Source organism: Ochotona curzoniae, unplaced genomic scaffold (assembly GCF_017591425.1).
Source record: "Ochotona curzoniae isolate NIBS_2020 unplaced genomic scaffold, NIBS_Ocur_1.0 scaffold_4506, whole genome shotgun sequence".
In the NCBI taxonomy this organism is placed as follows: Eukaryota; Metazoa; Chordata; class Mammalia; order Lagomorpha; family Ochotonidae; genus Ochotona; species Ochotona curzoniae.
In genome coordinates, this window is record NW_024467119.1 from 45,314,524 (window position 1) to 45,334,651 (window position 20,128).

The following is a 20,128-nucleotide window of genomic DNA, read 5'->3' on the forward strand; positions in this document are numbered from 1 at the left end:
CACTGGATGATGGTCCAAGTGTTTGGGTTCCTTACACCCATGTGGGAGAGTCAGATGGAGTTTCTGTCTCCTGGCTTTGGCATGGCTCAGCTCTGGCTATTGTGAGCACTGGAGTCAATTAGTTGATGGAAGATATGTTCCTTGCTTCTTCTCCCATTGTTCTTTCAAATAAACAAATAAATCCTTTTTTAAAAACATTAGCTTTAAACCAGTTGACAAACTTTAAATTAACTTTTATAACAGCGTAGAGAACAGCTCTAGAGCACATCTGTGTTTAAACTTCAGATTTTCCTTATAACAGTGTCTTCAACAAGTTTACATAAAAATGTCATAAAAAAAACTATGCATGGATTTTAATTGCACCAAATAAACTCATCTGTTAATTCCCCCATCCAAAAAACGAGAAATGTGAACAAAGTAGACAATATGAATCCCCAAAAGGAATACAACAAATCTTCAATATTTGAATGTGAAGACAATGAAATTGGTGAAATGCCTGAAAAGGAATTCAAAAGAATGATTGGGAGATTACTCAAAGACACATAAAAGCAAATACATGAATAAAGGAAGCCCATGTATTGCATGGATGAAAAATTTTGCTTGAAGAAAGAGATACTGAAGGGAAATCAACTAAAGTAGTAGAAATGAAGAATTCAGTGTGTCAAAGGGTACAATGGAATGAGATAATAGACTTGGTAATGCAGAAGAAAAAATAATATGAGAGACAATAAACTTTTGTAAACATGTTCCCTATAAAGAAAATCATGTGGTTTCAACAAAATATATGTAATTAAATTTATATTATTATTCTATTAATCTGTTTTGTATACAACTGGGATAACTAAAAAAAGTTTTAAAAACTTTAAACAAAAAGGCTTATTGATGGCATAAATCACATTGAAACCTGGACAAAAAAATGAAGAAGAAAATAGGAAAACTGAAAATAGTGTTTGTGGTTTATGTGGTACTGTCAAATGCTCTAACAAACATGTCTCAATAATTCCTGAAGGTATGAAAAAAGCGAATGAGTTGGAAGGGCTATTCAGTGAAATAATGCAAAACACTTCCCTAAATTGGAGAAAAGTTGAGACATCCAATTGAAGGAAGAACACAGAACTCCTAAAAGTCAAGACCAGAAAAGACCACAACACATTACAGTCAACTTTAAACATTAAAGCATAAGAAAAAGATTCTAAAGTGACAAATGTCAGATTACCTTTAGGGGCTCTCCAATTACACGGACAGCTTATTTTTCATCAGGAATCCTACAGGTTAGGATAGAATGGAAAGACACAGTCCAAGTCCTAAAAGAAAAACTGTGAAGGCAGAATACTGTACCTACCAAAGCTCTTATTTACACACGAGGAAAATGAAGACCTTTCAAAATACAAAGAAGTTGAAAGAACTTGTCAGTACTCAGCCAATCTTAGAAATAAAACTTAAGGGTGTGCTATACATAGAAACACAGAAAGATAATTATCATTATGAAAGAATGTGGAGGCAGAAACTTGTCCCAGTTAAAATACAAAAGAAATCAATAGAAATATTTACAGAAAAAAGGCAGAGCCAACTCATTACCTTGAGTGGCCTACATTCTCCAATTAAAGATATAGACTGGCTTAATGGGCTAGATAACATGATCAATCTATTTGCTGCCCACAGGAAACATATCTTATCAACATAGATACACATTGAAAGAGAGCATGAAGGTATTCCATGTTGACAGAAAGCACAAAATGAGCAGGACTAGCCATTCTAATATCAGAGAAAACAGACTTTAACACAAACGCTGTTCAGAGACAAAGAAGGGCTTTGTGTAATGATGATAGTACCAATTCAACAGGAAGATGGGACTACAGGAAATGTATATGCACCCAATGCCAGGATGTCTGGCCATTTAAGCCAAAATTTAATGGATCCGAAGGGAGAAATAGGCTTCAATACAATAATGATGGCAGCAGGGTAGAAGGTGGGGAGGGCATCAACAGTCCTCTTTCATCAAAGGAAGCTTGAACAGGCCAGATAATTAACATAGAAACAACAGAGCTAATCTACACTAGGACCTAACAGACCTCACTGATATCTACATCCCATATTTGCAAAGTACATATTGTTTTCATCAGTGTATGAGACTTTCTCTAGCATAGACTATATTTTGGGACTTAAAGTTGAGTCTCAATGAATCAAGAAAATTGAAATTATACTATTTATCTCTCCTGATGAAAATGGAAGGAAGCTGGAAATAAACAACTTAAAAAATGCTATAAAATTTGCAAATACATGGAGACTGAGTAATTTGTTCCTGAATGAGCAGTGCATTATAAAGGAAATAAAAGAGACACAGAAAATGCCTGGAAACAAATGAAGATAACACAACAGATGAGCACTTATGAGGTATAGCAAAAGAAGTGTGAAGAGGGAAATTTGCAGCAATTAGTACCTATATCAGGAAATTGAAGAGATATCAAAAAGTGATCTAACTGCACATCTCAAGGATCTAGAAAAATATAAAAAAATCCAAAAGTAGGAGGAAGAATGAGAGAAGAAATAAACTTGAAATGATAAGAACTACATAAAACATCAATGAATTGAGAGCTTTCTTTTTTCTTTTTTCTTTTTTCTTTTTTTAACAAAATTGACACACAATTGGCCCAACCAACAAAAAGGATACCCAAATTAACAAATGGACCCATTATCCGTAGCCAACTAGCCAAATTAAATTATAAAAACAACTCACTTTGTCAAAAGAAATTTAAGAACGAGATTTTAATGACTCATTAAATACTAAAGTTTCAATAACCAATTTTAGAAAGATAAAATTGATCTATTACTAAAATAGGACCCACTGGCTACCATTCAAAACTATCTATTCGGGCCCAGCGGTGTGGCCTAGCGGCTAAAGTCCTCACCTTGAACACGCCAGCATCCCATATGGGTGCTGGTTCTAATCCCAGCAGCTCCACTTCCCATCCAGCTTCCTGCTTGTTGCCTGGGAAGGCAGTCGAGGATGGCCCAAAGCTTTGGGACCCTGTGCTTGTGTGGGATACCCAGAAGAAGTTCCTGTTTCCTGGCTTTGGATTGGCATAGCACCGGCTGTGGTGCTCACTTGGGGAGTGAAATCATCGCACTGAAGACCTTCCTCTGTGTCTCGCCTCCTCTCTGTATATCTACTTTGCAATAAAAATAAATAAATCTTTAAAAAAAAAACTAGTCATTGAGCATTATTATTTCAAAATATAGAGGAAATGCTACACAAAATAGTGCATACATTTCAATAACACAGAAAAATAAACACATAAAATTCCTTACTCCCACTTCAACCAAGGGTGTGAGTCTATTCTAAAAAGAAGTTCCACATAATTTGTGATGTCTCAAACTATAACCTTGTTGGCATATGCCATTTTACTTGACACATTCTAAGGATCCTGGGTTATTACAACAGTTACTATATAAAATTCTGTGTAGGTAGTATGACTCAAATTTTTTGTTCTTTTCTGACAGATTTTATTAGAATGACATAGATCGAGCAAGGAAATAATACCACACACCAGTCTAGAGTTACAACATTAACATTCATGTACTGGTGACATGGCAGGATTTCTCCAGTTTTATTTTGTTTGACTTTTCTGCTTAAGAGTGTAAAAAAAAAGGTGAAGTTATAAATCTCTATGTTAACTTACAATTCAAAATGTCTACTAGATATCCAGATAGTTCTTTCTTCCTGTAACTCTTCAAAATTAATTTCTTTTACAATATTATTGAATAATTGCAAATGACTACTAAACAAAATGTTGCAATACTAGAAAGTATTTTCTATTCAGCAAAAAGTAAGGACAGAACTCAAATAGTTTCGTAATGCTGTATTCTAAAGTTTCCTAGCATTTAAGGTCATTTAAAAACTTTACCTTTCCAAACTGGAAATAGATGTTCATTTATGCCAGAACATGAAAATGGCATGCTAGTAGAGTGAAATATTTTGCTAACATTGCAGCTTATTAATTTATCACAGAAAAAAAAGAAAAACATTTCTTACAATTGTCATCCTAAAAATCATGATTGCTTTGTATATTATAGAGTCTTAAAAAAGTGTGCTATCAAAGAAGTGTAAAAATTCAATGAAATGGCTAAATTGCAGCCGGTAGTTTCTTGCCATCCATGGTTATCAGTCACACTTAATGAAAATAAAATAATTTAAGATTTCAAGACACCTAATAGAACTCTGCTAATGATTTAAATTTTCCAGTGCTTACCTTCTCAAAATCCAGTTTATGTGGATAAAAATATTGACCAACCATAAGGTGCTGTTAACTTCATGAATATGACAAAAGCCTCTTCTGAATCAAAAAGTTTATACTCCAGCGAAACGTTGGTGTTAACATTCTAGGAACTTTAGATTTTCTCAATGACTTATAAAATGTAAAAATAAGACAGTAAGAAAAGGAAATCGGCTTCTTTTGAATAATATGTCTCCAACTTTTATCATTCGAGTCAAAGCAAGTCTTTGTTCTTAAAGACTATTACGACAAACATCAGAGACTCCATCGACAAGTCAGAAGCAATGTTTGATGGAAGAGCTGAGAAATATCTTTGTGTATATTTCTCATTTTGCAAAGAAACACTGAGAATGGTTTCCCTGTTGGGCTAAGACACGCACGAAATAAAAAAACCTATGTACTAAATTATTCAAAAAACCTAATCTATATTCTACATAATCCTAAACATCATGCTGCATACAAAGTTGTGTTAAAAATCAGTTAAGGAAAAGTTATCAAATTAATCCAAGCCATTCCATTGATTGCTTTGAACATTGGTCTTTTTTCTATTCACAATTTGAATACGAAAAATAAGTTCACATTTGCATATAGTTAGATCCATATTTGTGGACATCTCTTGTAAAGATGCTACAGGTAAGTAAAATCATGAGTAAATATTTGCTTATCAGTATATATATATTATATATATACACACAAAATATTGTTAGATAGATTCATGTGAGAACTGAGATACACACACAAAGCAGCATACCAAATGATACACAGTAAAACATTTTAGATAATTGCTTGTGAAAAATGTTTAGTAATTCTTAATATGAAAGCTAATTTGAAAAGCTTAAAAATGATGATCAAAAACCACAGCATATGTGACTGAGAACTAAGGCATCTCTCAGAGGGACGTCTGGTCTGTTCTGTATTTAGGAAGAGCTCCCTCTGTCACATCCTTGTGTCTGTACTTCCCACCTCACGAATGGAAGAACTTCCTTTCAGCAATGCCAGAAAGGTCATAAAGTGATGGCTTTCTCTCAGTGCTCGTGAGGTAAGATTTTGGAGGCATGTTTCAAGACTGGGACACAATTTAAGCAATCTAGGTAAATAGATCAACTCAGCTTTTTAAGGTAATACGCCTGATGAAAGGATCATGGATCAATGTATTTTAGAAAACAATTGAGTGTATTTTTTAACATAAGAAGCAATCATGTATCTGTGGCCTTTTTTCTCCCTTGCCAACAAACTCAGAATGTTCGTGCTAACATGTGATTCAGTAGACATCGTGAATGGTACGGGAATTACCACCTGTTGTTTCCTTGCACTTCCTAAGGTTACAGTGAGTTCCTGCCACTGCACATCATATCACACAGGCACTGAGCCAGAACAGTCTTGTCACTGGGCCATGGCAATCTCTTCCTCTTCTGGCTTTCTCACCATGATTTCCTTGTATTTATTCTTAGTTCTAATGAATTACTCAGACTCAAAGCCCATCCTAGAAATAGTGTCCTATATATAGCTACTCCTTTGATGTTTTGGGTACGTTATGGGAGGTTTTGGACACCACCTTCCCATTATTGATTCATGCTAAATTCATAAGCCAATAAAGCATGATCACAACATTTAGGGAAATGGAAAAGGACCAGCTGAGCATTTCCTAATATGTGGAACTATAAAATCAACAGCGTTACATTATTTTTTATGATTGTTACTTCTATTGGTATGCATGTGTTAAGTCATCTATATGTTATTAAAAAATCCACCATCTGTCTCTCTGAAACTTAGCATTTTTCAAAATATGACTGACTTCCAAAAGATGAAGAATAAATCTTCTTCACTCTTTGCAAAGTCACTACAGAGCTGCATGCGAGGTGAGACCTTAAGCCCTTGTAACTAACATCTTTCCCAACAATGCCAGTCCTGTTTGCTCACTGTGATTTACAGGCTGTGTCTGCTCCAAGGAGCTGCTGGACACATTAGCGCAGGTATGCTTATGAAAGGATGCTGCTGTCTGGCATTAAACGACTTTCCAGAGACGGTCTCAGTCAAATCTACAGGAACTGCTCTCCCTGAACAGGATCTGTCAGTGCAGAAGTCGCTTTCCCATCTATTTGGGAGGGGAACTTTGTGAAGAGTCCTGGTCCTTCTATAAATCCGGATGCACCACTGACATCTGTAACTTCTCACTTTTCCAGTTGCAACCGAGATTCTGCACTTGAGAGTGATGGAGAAAGAATGCCAATATTCATGCTGAATTTTAAAAGTAAACGGTTTATAAATTGCTGTGTTTTCTATTTGTAATATGTCCATCATTCATAGGTATTATAAACCTCAGTGTAAACTAGACTCTACTTGTCTCAAATACAGACTTTAATGTATTTATTAAATGGATTATTTTTACCTTAAAATCTACAGCCCCCAAATCTGCTCCCTCTGCATCTTACAATTATAGGCATTAGAGAAAATCCTAGCCCTGCACTGCATTAATTCATAAATCTATGAATCATATGCATAAATTCAAGGGAAAATTAGCTTGCTTAAATATAAGAGAATAAAATATTCTGAATAATTTTAATGTCTAAGAGACAAGAAATTTAAAAAATTATTTTAAATAATTTGCATATTTTATTTAAGTCATCTAAATATTTCAAAGTTATTTTGTGAATAGTTTCCATAAAGTAGTCCTTTAAAAATTCAAACCAGATTATAAATGGAACAACATAATTTATTATTTCATCTACAGTCTTTCATGCTAATAATCTTCAAGGAAAATATAAAATGGTATACTCTAGCCTGAAAAAAATATGAGGCATATGCTTAGATGCAGGTCACACAAGAAAAGTAAAAATATCCTGGATTTGATATAAATAATGAGCACAAATATGTAGACAAAGTATTTCCTTTATTCTGTCAAATGGAAAAGAAAGCTGAATTTGAAGGTTACTGCACTTAAAATATGAAAAGGAAATTCAATGCTTATTTAAGCTGATTCATATTTCTCTCCAGAATTCTTTGTCAGAGATTGTGCTAAGGTAGACATTTTAATTTCATTTTGATATCTCTGTGATCTTTAACAGAATTTTCAGCAATAGCCCAAAACTCAGGAGCTGCTTTTAGGGTTTCACGAAAATTATTTCCTTGTATTTATAAATATTTTTATGAAAGTTTACCCAACTGGATAACCATATTTATAATTAGACTTATGCAACTTATGTATCTCTGACTTGTATAACCTTTTCCATTAGGCACAATGTACAAGTTTAACAATGGTATAAAATAGGCTATTAAATGTCATTAATGAAATAGTTAGCCTTTCCTAATCCTTTTTTTTAACTATGAGGCCAGCCATTTAACTCAGACATCATGCGTAATACTGAATTCTAAGGGAACTATTGTCTACACATAACTGCTCTTGGTAAAAATAATTTCTTTTCTAAATAGACTCACTTTAGGACAAAGTTCCAATTATCTCTGGTTCTAAATCATTAGGCCAACTCTTAGAGATTTAAAGTATGCCAGAAAAACACTAAAGAAAACTGTGATTAGGATGTATAAGAAAGTCTGCAAACTTTAACAAGCTTGCTGTTTCCATGCCAACTATTGCTGAATCTGGAAAGCATTAAAATAATTTTCTCACAATTGACATCTTTCTATTGTGCTAAATTCATTCCCTTTTCACAGGCAGTACAAAATGAGTAGTGAGTTCATTAAGGCTAAAGAGAAAGGCAAGGGTTAAATAAATACGAACATCACATTAATATCTGAGCCTAAATGTTTTAGCAGAGCCAAAGAATCTGTTTAATCATTCAAGTCAACAAAGGTTAAGATAATAAAATAAACTCAAAAAAGCTTTCCTTTTCTGGAACTTAATCTGTCTCACCGAAGATGTTTTTAAGATACTATCAGTTTTGCATAGTCCCAGCTGCTATGAAAATTTTCTTGAATACTAGAACATTTTTTTTATGAAAATAGCAAAGCTGAGTTCCTGAGTGGCTTACTGAAACTGTGAGAGCTTTGGACTAATTTAAAACCAGCTGTTGGCTGATGATATTGAGACCAATAACCCCTAAATCTCTTTTTTATCAGGTCTCTGTGTTATTCAGCAAGATGATAATAACCAACTGATTAAAAAATTAATACTCAGATATAGGGAAAAGATATCTTCAAATTTTTTCATTTTATTCCCTATATTTGATTAGTAAGCTTGCTTCAATTTCACAACACAGTATAGTCCCAATATAATCCTATGATTAAGATGGTATCCCAATTTGAAAAGTTATTATAAAACATTACAACAGCTTTACTTATTTTTAAGGTTGTGTTTTTATATTACTACCATAGAGAAAAGAAATGTGAGTCATTATAATCAAAGCCCTGGTATCATTGTGGCTTCCAGGTCTATGGTTCACGATGAGGTCACTGGCGTTTCTGAACAGGGAAAACAGAATGTCCTTTCCAATGATGAAGAGAATGGTGGCAGCAGCAGGTGCAGACAGTAATGCCAAAAGCCTTAGAGATCTTCAGTTTGTTACACTTGACATTGAGGTTCTGCTACTGATTAATAAACGTAAGAATTTTTTTTTTTTTTGGCATAAAGCAGAACCCACTCACAAAAAGTAGTGTAATCAAACTACCAACAGCCAAAAACAGGCTTCATTCATTTGGCCATCCTAAGGAAAAATTGCTAATTGCAAATATAACCAGATCTTAATGCTATATAAATTTGGAACTGGCAAAACTGAACTGTGAGAAAAACTGTTTAGAAGAAGGTAATTGGGTACCATAAAATCCTTGTTTAGGGTTCACCTGCCTCCCAGAGATATAAAGAGATAGGTTGTAGGGCATGACATGGTGACAAGGAAGTTCCAGGATTATTATATGTGACATTTTGGGAGGCTGACAGTGCATGGACTGTATTGACTTGGTTTATCATGATTCCAAAACAGCCAGCTATGTGTGTATGTGGTGTTTCTCAGAATTTCAACTGTATTCACAAGGACATAGACAATTAAAATTGACAAGGGTACTGGCAGCCACATGAAGGTAGTTTGGCATTCTGGAAAGAATAGCATTTGATCTGCATTTGTGTGAAAGATTTTGAAGAAGTAATTTAACCTGAATTCCAATCCTCATCTATAAAAACTCTGGCTATATTATTATGGTGCTAACAGAACGATTGAAAATATATGTGAGAATATATGTACAGGAAATGTTAAATGTAAGTAGCCAGGTTGAAATTATGATTCTGACACTACTATCTTGGAAAAATATTTAAACTTTCTAACTTGCTTTCATTATCTATTAAATGAAATAAAAATAACTATGGTTTGTTGAAATAATGTGTGTGTTCACAGTGGTTGGTATTAAGAACTCAATTAAGCTATTTGTTATTTTATCACAAATATTTCTGTAATGTCTACCATTTAAATATTGATGTGAATGACTTCCTATTAACTAGGTTATTGATAAGAATTGGCCTGATACCCTGAAAACTTCCCAGACTAGAAGAGCTGAATTTGAATCACATTTCTACCACTTATGGATTGTGCCAACACAGCATCTTAGATTCCTTCATGAACTGTGGTGAGAATAACCAGCTATGGTTTGTCAAGGACTTAGTTTGGATTTTTTGTATTTTATTTTGCTAATCTTAATCATCATCATGGTGATAGGTAAAATTAGAGTTACAATTCGTCCCTTGTGCATCTTGACTCCATCCAATGTGGACAGTCATTTCACTTTTCTGCAATCACCCTTAGTTTCTCCCAATAAACTTCCTCACTGGCCTTTATGAAGGCTTAGCGCTGACATATACAACTTCCCTAGACAAGTGTTCAGAAGTTATATGACTAAGCAATTATCAATTATAATTACTGGCAAGGTTCTATTTCCTACCTCAAGTTCCACTATATCTAAGAATCTTCTACAACTCCCCTATAGCACGTTGTTCAGTCCCTACTAGAATACAAGGTAAAGACATTCTCAAAAGTGTGTGTTACAGAGCATGATGGTGAAAAGAAATCTGAGGCCTGGTGGCTGACAGCACGGATAAAGCATCCTTCAAACCCTAATCTAAAACCTTAACTGTTGAAGAGCAATATGTGCAAAAACTTAATTGATAATTAATGGTAAATGTGTAATGACGTCTCAGGAATCAAGGAGAGAAAAGCAATTCTAATGTCAAATCCATTCACCTGTGGAAACTTGACACTCAGTGTCTAACAGAATAAAACCAAGTGGTTTTTATGACTATACCTAAAATTTTAGCTGAAATTGAGGCCATATATACTGAAAAAAGGTAATGCTTAAAATGTTAGTCAATTCTTCTACCATTTGCCTTCCTGTGTATTGCAACCTAATTCCCCTAACTTCTCTCTTAATTTCTCATGATTGCAAAACCCCAAGTCCAAAAGTATTTTTATAAACCTTCTTCCTATGACTATCTTTTAATTCAGAATATTTTGTTGGCCGTCCTTGTTTGTTTTCTTAAGCAGTTCTTGTGGTACTCACTCATTGCAGTGCTCTAATGCCATCTTTCAATGCTCTATCTCCCTTATCTAATTCCCTAAAGATGGATGTTTTTTCTTACTTTTTTTCCTCCTGGTTTTCAGAGGGTATTCCTTGCTGTGAAACTATCACAGCACCCATGGGTAGGGACAACTATTTGATAACATGTAAGAGACTCTGATGTGGGGAAAAATACTTTGTGGATGTTACTTGAGTTCTTTTGGTAGTTCTGAGACATCAGCTTCATTGTACCAGGGTTGAGAAAATCTTTTGAAACTCTACTGGATGAATAAATCCACCTCAGTGTGCATTCACTAACCCAGACGCTTGCTGCCAAAGCTTGGGCATAAAGTTGCCTAAACTGTCCTGCTTGCCATCCTCTGAAGAGGCACTTAATACCCTCTGTAGGCCTAGATGAGCTGGTTGCCATGTCCCTGGTGTGTATCTGTCCACTACACAGGCAACAGCACTGAGGAGGCCCAGTCCTGATATGTGAACTCCAAAGTTGGACTGCACACCTTGTGATTTCTCCCTGAGGCCAGAATTTGCGTTCAGCAATCCAGTTGGGGAATCCCCCAAGAAATCTCACCTGCAGTGACCTCAGGCTTGACTCATACATGTGCCAGCTAATGCAAGGTCAGGTTTTGTCTGTTACCTGCACCAGCCAATCACATATCAACAAATGTATTGCCTGGTTAGTTCTGCCCCCAGCTATATGTCTCAAGTGTACTAACAGGTATCGTGGGCTAGACTAGCCCAGCCCACCACAAGCACATTCCTCACACACACCAACAGGTGATGTGCCCTATTCTAGTGACCCCCAATAACTCTCACCAGGCCTGCTCCAGCACAGTTTTTGCATGTGCTGACATATACTATGGCATATTCTGGTTTATCCTACATCATCCTACCTGATTCTCATGCACATCCATGAATGCTGCAGCTTAGTTCAGCCCAGTCTGGTCTGCCCTGAGACACAGCCCACCTCAAGACCTAAGTGACACACATGCTAATGGGAGTTGCACCCTGCCAGGCCTGGCCTGCTCCTAGCCCTGGCCCTTGTGCTCACCAGTGAGAGCTACAGCCTAGCAGGGCACTTCCCCAAGTTCCTCTACCAAGTCTACTCCCAGCCTCAGATCTCATGAGTACCAGTGGGTGCTGTTGTCCAGCACAACACGGCCAGCCTCCAGCCCTGGCACTCATGGGCAGGTAATGGAGTTTAGCCCAACTGGCTCTTGCTAGGGTTTGCTATATTCTAGCCTACTCAAGCCCATCCCAGACCTGGCTCTTATAAGACTCAGAAAGTGCCATAGCCTCACACCTACATTAATTTTGGCTCTTGAAAATGCTACCAGGTGCTGGAGCCAAGCCCAGTCTGGTCTGCCCTGAGACACAGCCCACATGAATGCCAATTGGTTCTGCAGCCTTACCCTTCCTAGTCTGCCCACAGCTCTGGTTCTCTTACCAGTGGGAGCTACAGCTTACAGAGAAATCCCTACTGGCCCTGATCACAGCCCTGGATCTTTTGCAGGTGGTTTAGTCTGCTGCAGTCTCAGCCCTCACTGACAGACACTGTGGGTATGACCCACATTCTGCTTGGCTTGTGTTATTAGTGGATGTTATGGTTCCTCCCAACCCTGTCTGTCCCCAGACTCAGCTCACAAAAATGCTGAATGCTGAGTGTTGTCATGACTGGCTTGGCCCACCCTAGCTCCTGCTATTGTGTTTTCCAGCAGGAGCTATGGCCTTATAAGGGAGTCCAAGTTCTCCTAACAGACCTGCTTGCAACCCCAGGTCTCACACATGCCAGCTACTGTTGTGGCCCTGCTTGACATTATCTGCCCCCCAGTCCCAGCCTTTACATGTGCCAACAGGTGATGCAAGCCCAGCCTCCTTCCAGACCCATTCCTATGAGTGCCAAATGAGATCGCATGAGCTGATTTCTTCAGTCTTGCCTGAATAGGCCTGCCACCTCTCTCCAGCTCTTGCAAAAACCAGCAGGTGTTCCAGTTCCACAGAGGGGAACCCACATTTCCCCTACAAAATGCCCCTAAATGAGATTTTCTTGCATTCCAGTGGGTGCTGCAGCCCAGCCTGATGTGGCCCAACCCCTACCTTGGTACTTGCAGGTAGGAACTGAGGCCTAGCTCTGCTAGACATGCTCCCAGCCACAGCTTCATATGCTGACAGGGTGACAGGTGATGTGAGCTAAGCCCAGGTATCCCACACAGGAAGGTGCCTAGGTCTAATCCAGATGTGTCCTCCACTTTCCGTCCTCTAAACCACTTTGCTTCAGCTCTGTGCCTACCTGTGAGTGCAGTAGTCCTGTCCATGGAAGCCCCCAAAAGTCATTTCTTCCATGTCAAACATACCCTCAGCTGCTCTCACTCTGTTATGTCCACAGACACACTTTCTGAGCAATCTGCAGGCCTCCTGCCTGGGGGCTGGCATGGTGTGTTCTGCCTGGATGTTTCCTGTCTTCCTCAAAGTTTTAAGAAAAAAAAAAAAAAGACCAGGCAACCATGACAGCACACTGGTAAAGTTAACACAAATTTGGCATTAATCAGGTTCAGAATGCCCACCAGCTATTGGCTGCTTTTCTCTCAGCAGTGTAACACTCACATAGGTAGAAAGCAATTAAAGCAGCTGCCTAAAGTTGGGAAGAGGGAGGTTTCCAAAATACCTATCCTGTATCAATTTTCTGCTGACTCCTTTACCCATCTATTTTCTCATTTTATGACTTCATGTCTCAATTTCTGTTTGGTTTTGCAACCCTTACTTCAATGATGGCTGTGCTCAGGAGTTTAGCCTCATATTTCTGTTTGCTATATTATTCCAGTGAACTCTTTTTCTCAAGATTAACAACATTTAACTTACCTAAAATTCAACTTACCAAGTGTCATCCTTTTTCTTTTAAATCAAATATCAAATCATAAATTGTACCCTGTCTTTATCTCCTTTTCCTAATACACTCCCCTCATCCAATTATCTCCAAGACCTTGGTGCTGAATTTTCATCACTACAACTTCAACTTTTTTCCAACTACCTTAAAAATAAAATAAGTCAAACCAATAAAAGCTTTCCCTAGCCACTCTGTACTCATGGCCATAGATCTTGGGAATATAAATCTAATGCAGATTGAACTCCATTTGCTAGACAATTTGTCTTACCAATAGGGTTTTCTATGATCAACTTTTATTTCACCCAATTCTTTTGTCTCCTCCAGTTTTGGGCTAATGGTGTGATATAGTCTGATTAATGAGACCAAAATCTACTATAAAAATTCATGTAAACGCTTCTGTTTTCTTGGAATAGCATCTTCTGTCTTTATTGTTTCTGTTCATATAGAAATAGTTGGCATGATTAGACTTGAACTAGCCTTCCTGTAATCACGAAGAGAAAATTCAAGAGATTCATAGTTACTTTATAATATCAATATGAATAACATCATTAACTACTTTCTCCAAACTTCTTAGGTGAAAAAAAAAAAACTCCTACTTTAGCCTTGTGGTTAAATGGAGTGTTCTTGCATACTTTGGTGACTCCATTGGAATCTCTTCCTTGATTGTACAACTTGCCCACCCACTACTGCAGAACTTCTCACTCCGAGATTTCTGTTCAATATGATTCTCTGCCTCTACCATCAGCTGATGTTCTAGGCTAAGCTAGCTCATTTCGTCTGTTAACTTCCCCTTGAAGAGAGGATGCTATATTTTAGGTTAGATTCTTATGATACTTTCCTAAATGAAACACAGTTTCCAGGTTTACTTGACTTCCTTTCTTTCAACCTCTTCCAAGTTCACTCTGTAATGGACACTACCACCAAAAAAATTCTCACAAAATATATGTAGCAATGGAATCTAACAGTGTTGTGATAATTTGCATGAGCCACACTTCAAAGTCAAGATGCTTTGAAGAATCCTAAAACCACAGATAGATCCAAACAATGTGTGTATACTGTTTTTTACAATATACATATGATAAAACTTTATAAATTAGACACAGTAAATGATTTGACAATAAAAGCAGAAAACCACAACAAAAACATCAATAAAATTGTTTAATACTATGACTTGCTGGACTTCCCATGTAATATTTTCAGACTATGTAAGGCAGTGGGTCTTCAATGGCTCTCTACTGCCTACCACACTAGACATTCTAAATGCTCCATAATACAATTTCAACAAGAATTTCCCAAATTGATGATACAGTATTTTTTCAGTATGTAACCTATTTTCTTGGCAAATGGAATGCTGGTACTTCTTAAACAAATCCTTCCATTTTCTACTTTCCTAATATAGTTCATACTATTTCGTTTATCTGGAATATGCATTGCTTTGCTTTTCCTTATATTCTAGATAACTCCTTTATCAATCCTATTCCAAGCATCTCCTCCTTAACAGTTTTCAGTGACTATATAAAGTGGAAGAATTTTCACTTTTCTGATATCTTATGATCCAGCTATTTAAGGCCTATAACAAGCAACCACATTGCCGTTTCATAAATTTCCTTGAGGACAGCAATGATAGAATACTATTTTATTTATGCATCAGCAAACATTCATTGAACTCTTACCATTTTGTTTTGGGATAGTGGTATGAACAAAATAGACAAGGCACTAACTTTATGAAATTCATGTACTCAATGGTGAGGTAGTAATGCATATGTCTTGTAAGTAACGCAAGGAATTAAAAATAGGAGCATCGAAAATCTAGATTTGGTAGTTTGGTAAAATTTAGATAATAAGTATTTGGTTAGGTAATCAATGGCACTAGCTCAACCTTCAGAAAGTGAAAAGGGAGTCAATACAAAGGGGCATGGGGTTCCTGTCTGAAGAGCATATGGAGCATAGTGTGACTGAATTACAGTTGATGAGTGGAAAGCTCGTTGTGACATAAGTTTGCAGAGGTGGCAAGGGCTGGCCTTCAAGGTCTATGGAAGCCAAGTACAGTGGTTTGGATTTCATTCTGAGGTTTTAGACAGGGAGTAACATGACCTAATTTACAATGTAAAGTTATCCCTCTGGCTGTTGTGTAGAAAATGGATTATACAAGGTCAGGAGTGGAAGCAGGAAGATTAATAAGATGACTATTTCAGTAATCAAGAATATGAAATGACTGAAGATAAAATCTGGTGATAGAAGGAGAGAGATAAGTGAATACATTTATGGTTTCCACATAATACCACATAATCTCTTGAACACAGGATATACTCAGTAGATATCTAAGTATTATAAATGGTTTCATATTTTTAATTTCTAGATCATCTTCATGTCTTTCCTGGTTTCATTAGGAAAGAGTTGAAATAGTGGGATTTTAGGGTTGTTATTAAGCTAGTTGCAGAAAGAAGTAAATCAGTTGAAAGAAATGGTAAGAAGTGGAATTCAAAATCGCTAACAGGAGAAAAATAAAAATGGATAAGATTTTTAAATATGATGACCTACAGCTTCACAAATGAGTGTTCCGTAAGCATCAGCTGAAAAATGTGTCTTGATAAATGTTATAAAAGTTAGTTTATATCAAAACTAATCTTTTTTTAGTTCTTATTTAAGATTTTCTTTAAATACTGAATCTTTATTATCTTTCCATGTTTGCATGTTCATGTGTTATTTTCACCGTTAACATAAAGACAGAAGAACAACATAATTCATACAATTATAAGGAAATCTTATTCCCTTCTTCCCTCTTTTTCTTTCTCTGGTTTTCAGATAATATATCTCTAACTTAGTAGTCAAAGACTTAATCTCTACCACATAAAGAATTGAACAAGAAAAAAGGAAAAGCAAAGCTACATTCTTAGCTCAGCAATGATGTAGACCAGGGCTAGAAACCAACCACATGAAAAGACATCCAGAGAAGTACTACATACTCTCCTTTACCTGGTTGCTACAATTAAACTGAAAACAAAATTTAAAAACACTGTGTGTATCACTACTACTACAAATGTAGTCTTGTCAAGCTTGCCATATCTTTGACAAACCAATCATTAAGAATAATCTACTACTATATTTTAATGATCAGAGAATTGCTTTAAAATTTCCTACATGTGAGTATCATGATCATTTAACATCTTGCATTAGACACTTTCCTAATAACTAGTTACTATCACTTTAGAGGAAAATTTTGATATAAAATTTAATGGATATCAGATGCTCATTGAAAGAGAAATGGAAAAGAAACTGTGGTATATCTACTCCCTGGAATACTTCTCAGCCATTAAAAAGAATGAAATTCTACCATATGCAACAAAATGGCCCCAACTAGAGACCATTATGCTCAGACAAATAAGTCAATCCCCAAAGGAAAAATATCACATATTCTCTGACTTAAGGTAACTTTCATGCAAAATACAAGGTCAATAGATATAAAGGTAGACCTGTATACACATATTTTCATTTAGAGGAACTATATAATGAAAACTAGTATATAAGAAGTAAAGATACATAGCAATATGCATTTCTACTCACGAATAAAAGAAGAACAGCCAATGAAACTGTTACATATATCTTGATAATGGGATGCTGGACTTTCTACCATTGTCTATATCTACAATGTCAGGGTACATTTAAATGGCAGAATGATAGTGACTATTGCTTAAGTAGGTACTATTGTAATGATATGGTAGAAAACAGGGATTGAAGGGGGAATGGAGAGGGTAGAAGCAAATCCCTTGGGTTTATGGAACTGTATCATGAAAAATAAAAATTAAGAAAAAAACAATGGGTATAAAATGTGACAAGTTTTGTTTTTAAATTAGAGATATGAATGTTGTCATTCTCTTTCTTATATCCTTTCCTGGACACTGGATTCCCAGCCATGAAAAAACCATCCTAATTAGGAATACAATTCACAATCCTTCTATTCAAAGTAAAATCCAGGGAAAAACAGAAATAGAATAGATTTTTGCCACTTTCCAGCTGAAATCCTAAATGGCCCCTGAATCGTGTGAAACTTGGCCCCCATCAGTGTGAAAACTGGCTGAAATCTATTTGAAAGGCAGTCTGGGTTTGTCAAAGTAGTTCATGAACTTTGGCCAAACTTTCAAGGAATCTGGTCCAAGTTTTAGTCTGTAATGCAACATGAAACCAGGTGAATTTCAGATGGTTTCGGGTTTCATCCTGAAAATTTGGCCTAGCTTGATAATCAATCATCACTCTTGGTAACGATGAAAGCCAACACACCTTTGTGAAAATGAGGGCTGCATGCGCACTGATGACAGCTACTCTGTGAACCACCCTTACTTCCTCTGCCAAAAGAAGGTTTCTCAGAATGGAAACAGTTTCTCTCTTACCTGGAAAGGGCAAGCTGAGTGATTTTGTTACTGTGTGTAGAAAGAAAAGATACTCCACACATAGGAGACGGGCCATATGAAAGAATCACCACCCACAGAGCAAGGGGCAACATTCTAATCCTTTAAGGTTTACAAGAGTTTTATTCCACTCATGTCCATGACAGTAAATACCATGTTGTTTAATGTCTTTGACCATGATGATGAACTTTTATTTTGAAGCCAGTCTTCAGCTAGAATAACTACCATCAGACACAAAATGTGCTGAGGCATAATCGTTTCTATATGAAGAAGGGGCTTAAAAGTAAGGGGGAAGTAAATTAAAGCATAATTTCTATGTAGTCTAAGAAACATGAGGAGTTACACAAAGACTGTAATCTTTGATGTTTGCATTCACTACATCTTTTTTTTTAATCTGCAGTACAAATGACTTCGATAATTAAGTACAGTGCACTTTGCAAAAAAGACCTGCATAGTTTGTTTTCAACCTGAACATTTTAAATGTGCTCTTCCATTCTAAAAAAATTACTCTCCTCAACCAAATACTCGCTTTTGTACATAGTGACATGAGAAAATTGAGAGGTATGTCTGAACAGAGCCACTACATCATTGGAACAGTATGTCTGAACATTTGGGTAATAAGGCACAGATGTGAAGCAGCGGACTTGGCACTACCAAGGTAACAGCAAAGCATTCACCATTGTGTTAGAGTGGTCAGAAAGGCCACGTTGGAGAACCCTGAAAGAAGGCCACTCCTCTTTGCAATGCTAAATTGTATTACACCTTTCATCTGCTGAAAAATCTCTAAAAACAAGAAATCCAAATACATATTACTCAAAGTTATGTTGAAGAGTAAATGTGTTAATATTTTACTTATAAGAAAAACATTTATGCAAACGCTTGTATAGTTTAAGCAAAGAAAAAGCCAAATTCAAAAGAAATGCATTCAGTCTTTATGCTGCAAAACAATACATGCAAATCCAAAGGACCCAGTGGTCCTGGAAAGAAGGCTGGGGTTGACTTTTAGAAATGATGCTGGCTCTTAACCAGAAGATCTAATTATTATAGAATGTTTCATTTATATACATTAAATTAAGATAATGCACAGGAAATATACATCAGTTACTATCCAGGATTTTTCACTGACAAGTGGTGTGGTATTTTTGCCAGCCATTACTATGCCTTTGTGGCACAAAGACAGTTATGGGGCTGGGCTACTTTCAATAAACAAGCTTGAAGCTGGAAATCAACATTTGGCTCAGGATACAAAGACTACAACTTACCCGAGGCCCCTGATCACCTTGTTCTCCCTGTAGAACACGAAGAAGAGATGAAAGTTTAATCAGATGTATATATGATGTTCATTACAAAGATAAAAACACAACACAGTACAGGCCTTGCCATTATGAATTTTTGGTAGCTTAGTTTCAGCTATGCATCTTCTTACCTTATCACCTTTTGGACCAGGAGGACCCTGAAAAGATAAAAGAGAAGAAAATATTGATGAAAACAAAAATATTGTAGGTGGAATGTATCAAGGACTGTGAAGAGAATCACACAAAGGGCATTGAGTCATTGCTGTTGAAGAGGTATATTGAGGCATCTTCAGTTTCACTCTATTTTTTTGTGATACAGAGCATGGAAATCATAATATATATGTGTGTTTAAGTGTGTGTATATACACACATATAGAACATATTGCTATAAGTATACCATCTGATGAATGAATTCACACAAATTGAACATGCCAATCAAGTCAGTAATTTCCACTGTGACATCCCTTCCCATTAACAATAAGCACTATTCTGACTTTTGACAATACTATCTACTTCATCAAATTTTAGTTAATATCAGCAGAATCATTCAGTGAGTTTCTGGTCTTTTTGTTCACCGTGAGTGAATTACATAGTTCTTCATGTTTTAGAGTCCTAATGTGTGATTATATTGTAATTCCTTCATTTTACTGTTAATCGTCGCTTGTTTCTAGGAGTTTTTAAGACTTGGCTACTACAGACAGAAGTTATGAACAACCTAATACAACCTACAATACAACCTAATACATGTCTGTCTTT

General features: G+C 36.3%; 1 protein-coding gene across 3 annotated transcripts in view; it reads right to left on the bottom strand.

Moving 5' to 3' along the window:
* COL25A1 (collagen type XXV alpha 1 chain) overlaps positions 1-20,128 on the bottom strand; it is a 441,964-nt gene that overhangs the window by 137,798 nt on the left and 284,038 nt on the right. For all 3 annotated transcript variants that reach the window (XM_040966695.1, XM_040966694.1, XM_040966696.1), the window contains exons 6-7: positions 19,504-19,530; positions 19,340-19,366 (exon numbers count right to left, since the gene is read on the bottom strand). In XM_040966695.1, coding sequence (XP_040822629.1) covers positions 19,340-19,366; positions 19,504-19,530 — 54 coding nt within the window. The remainder of the gene's footprint in view (positions 1-19,339; positions 19,367-19,503; positions 19,531-20,128) is intronic.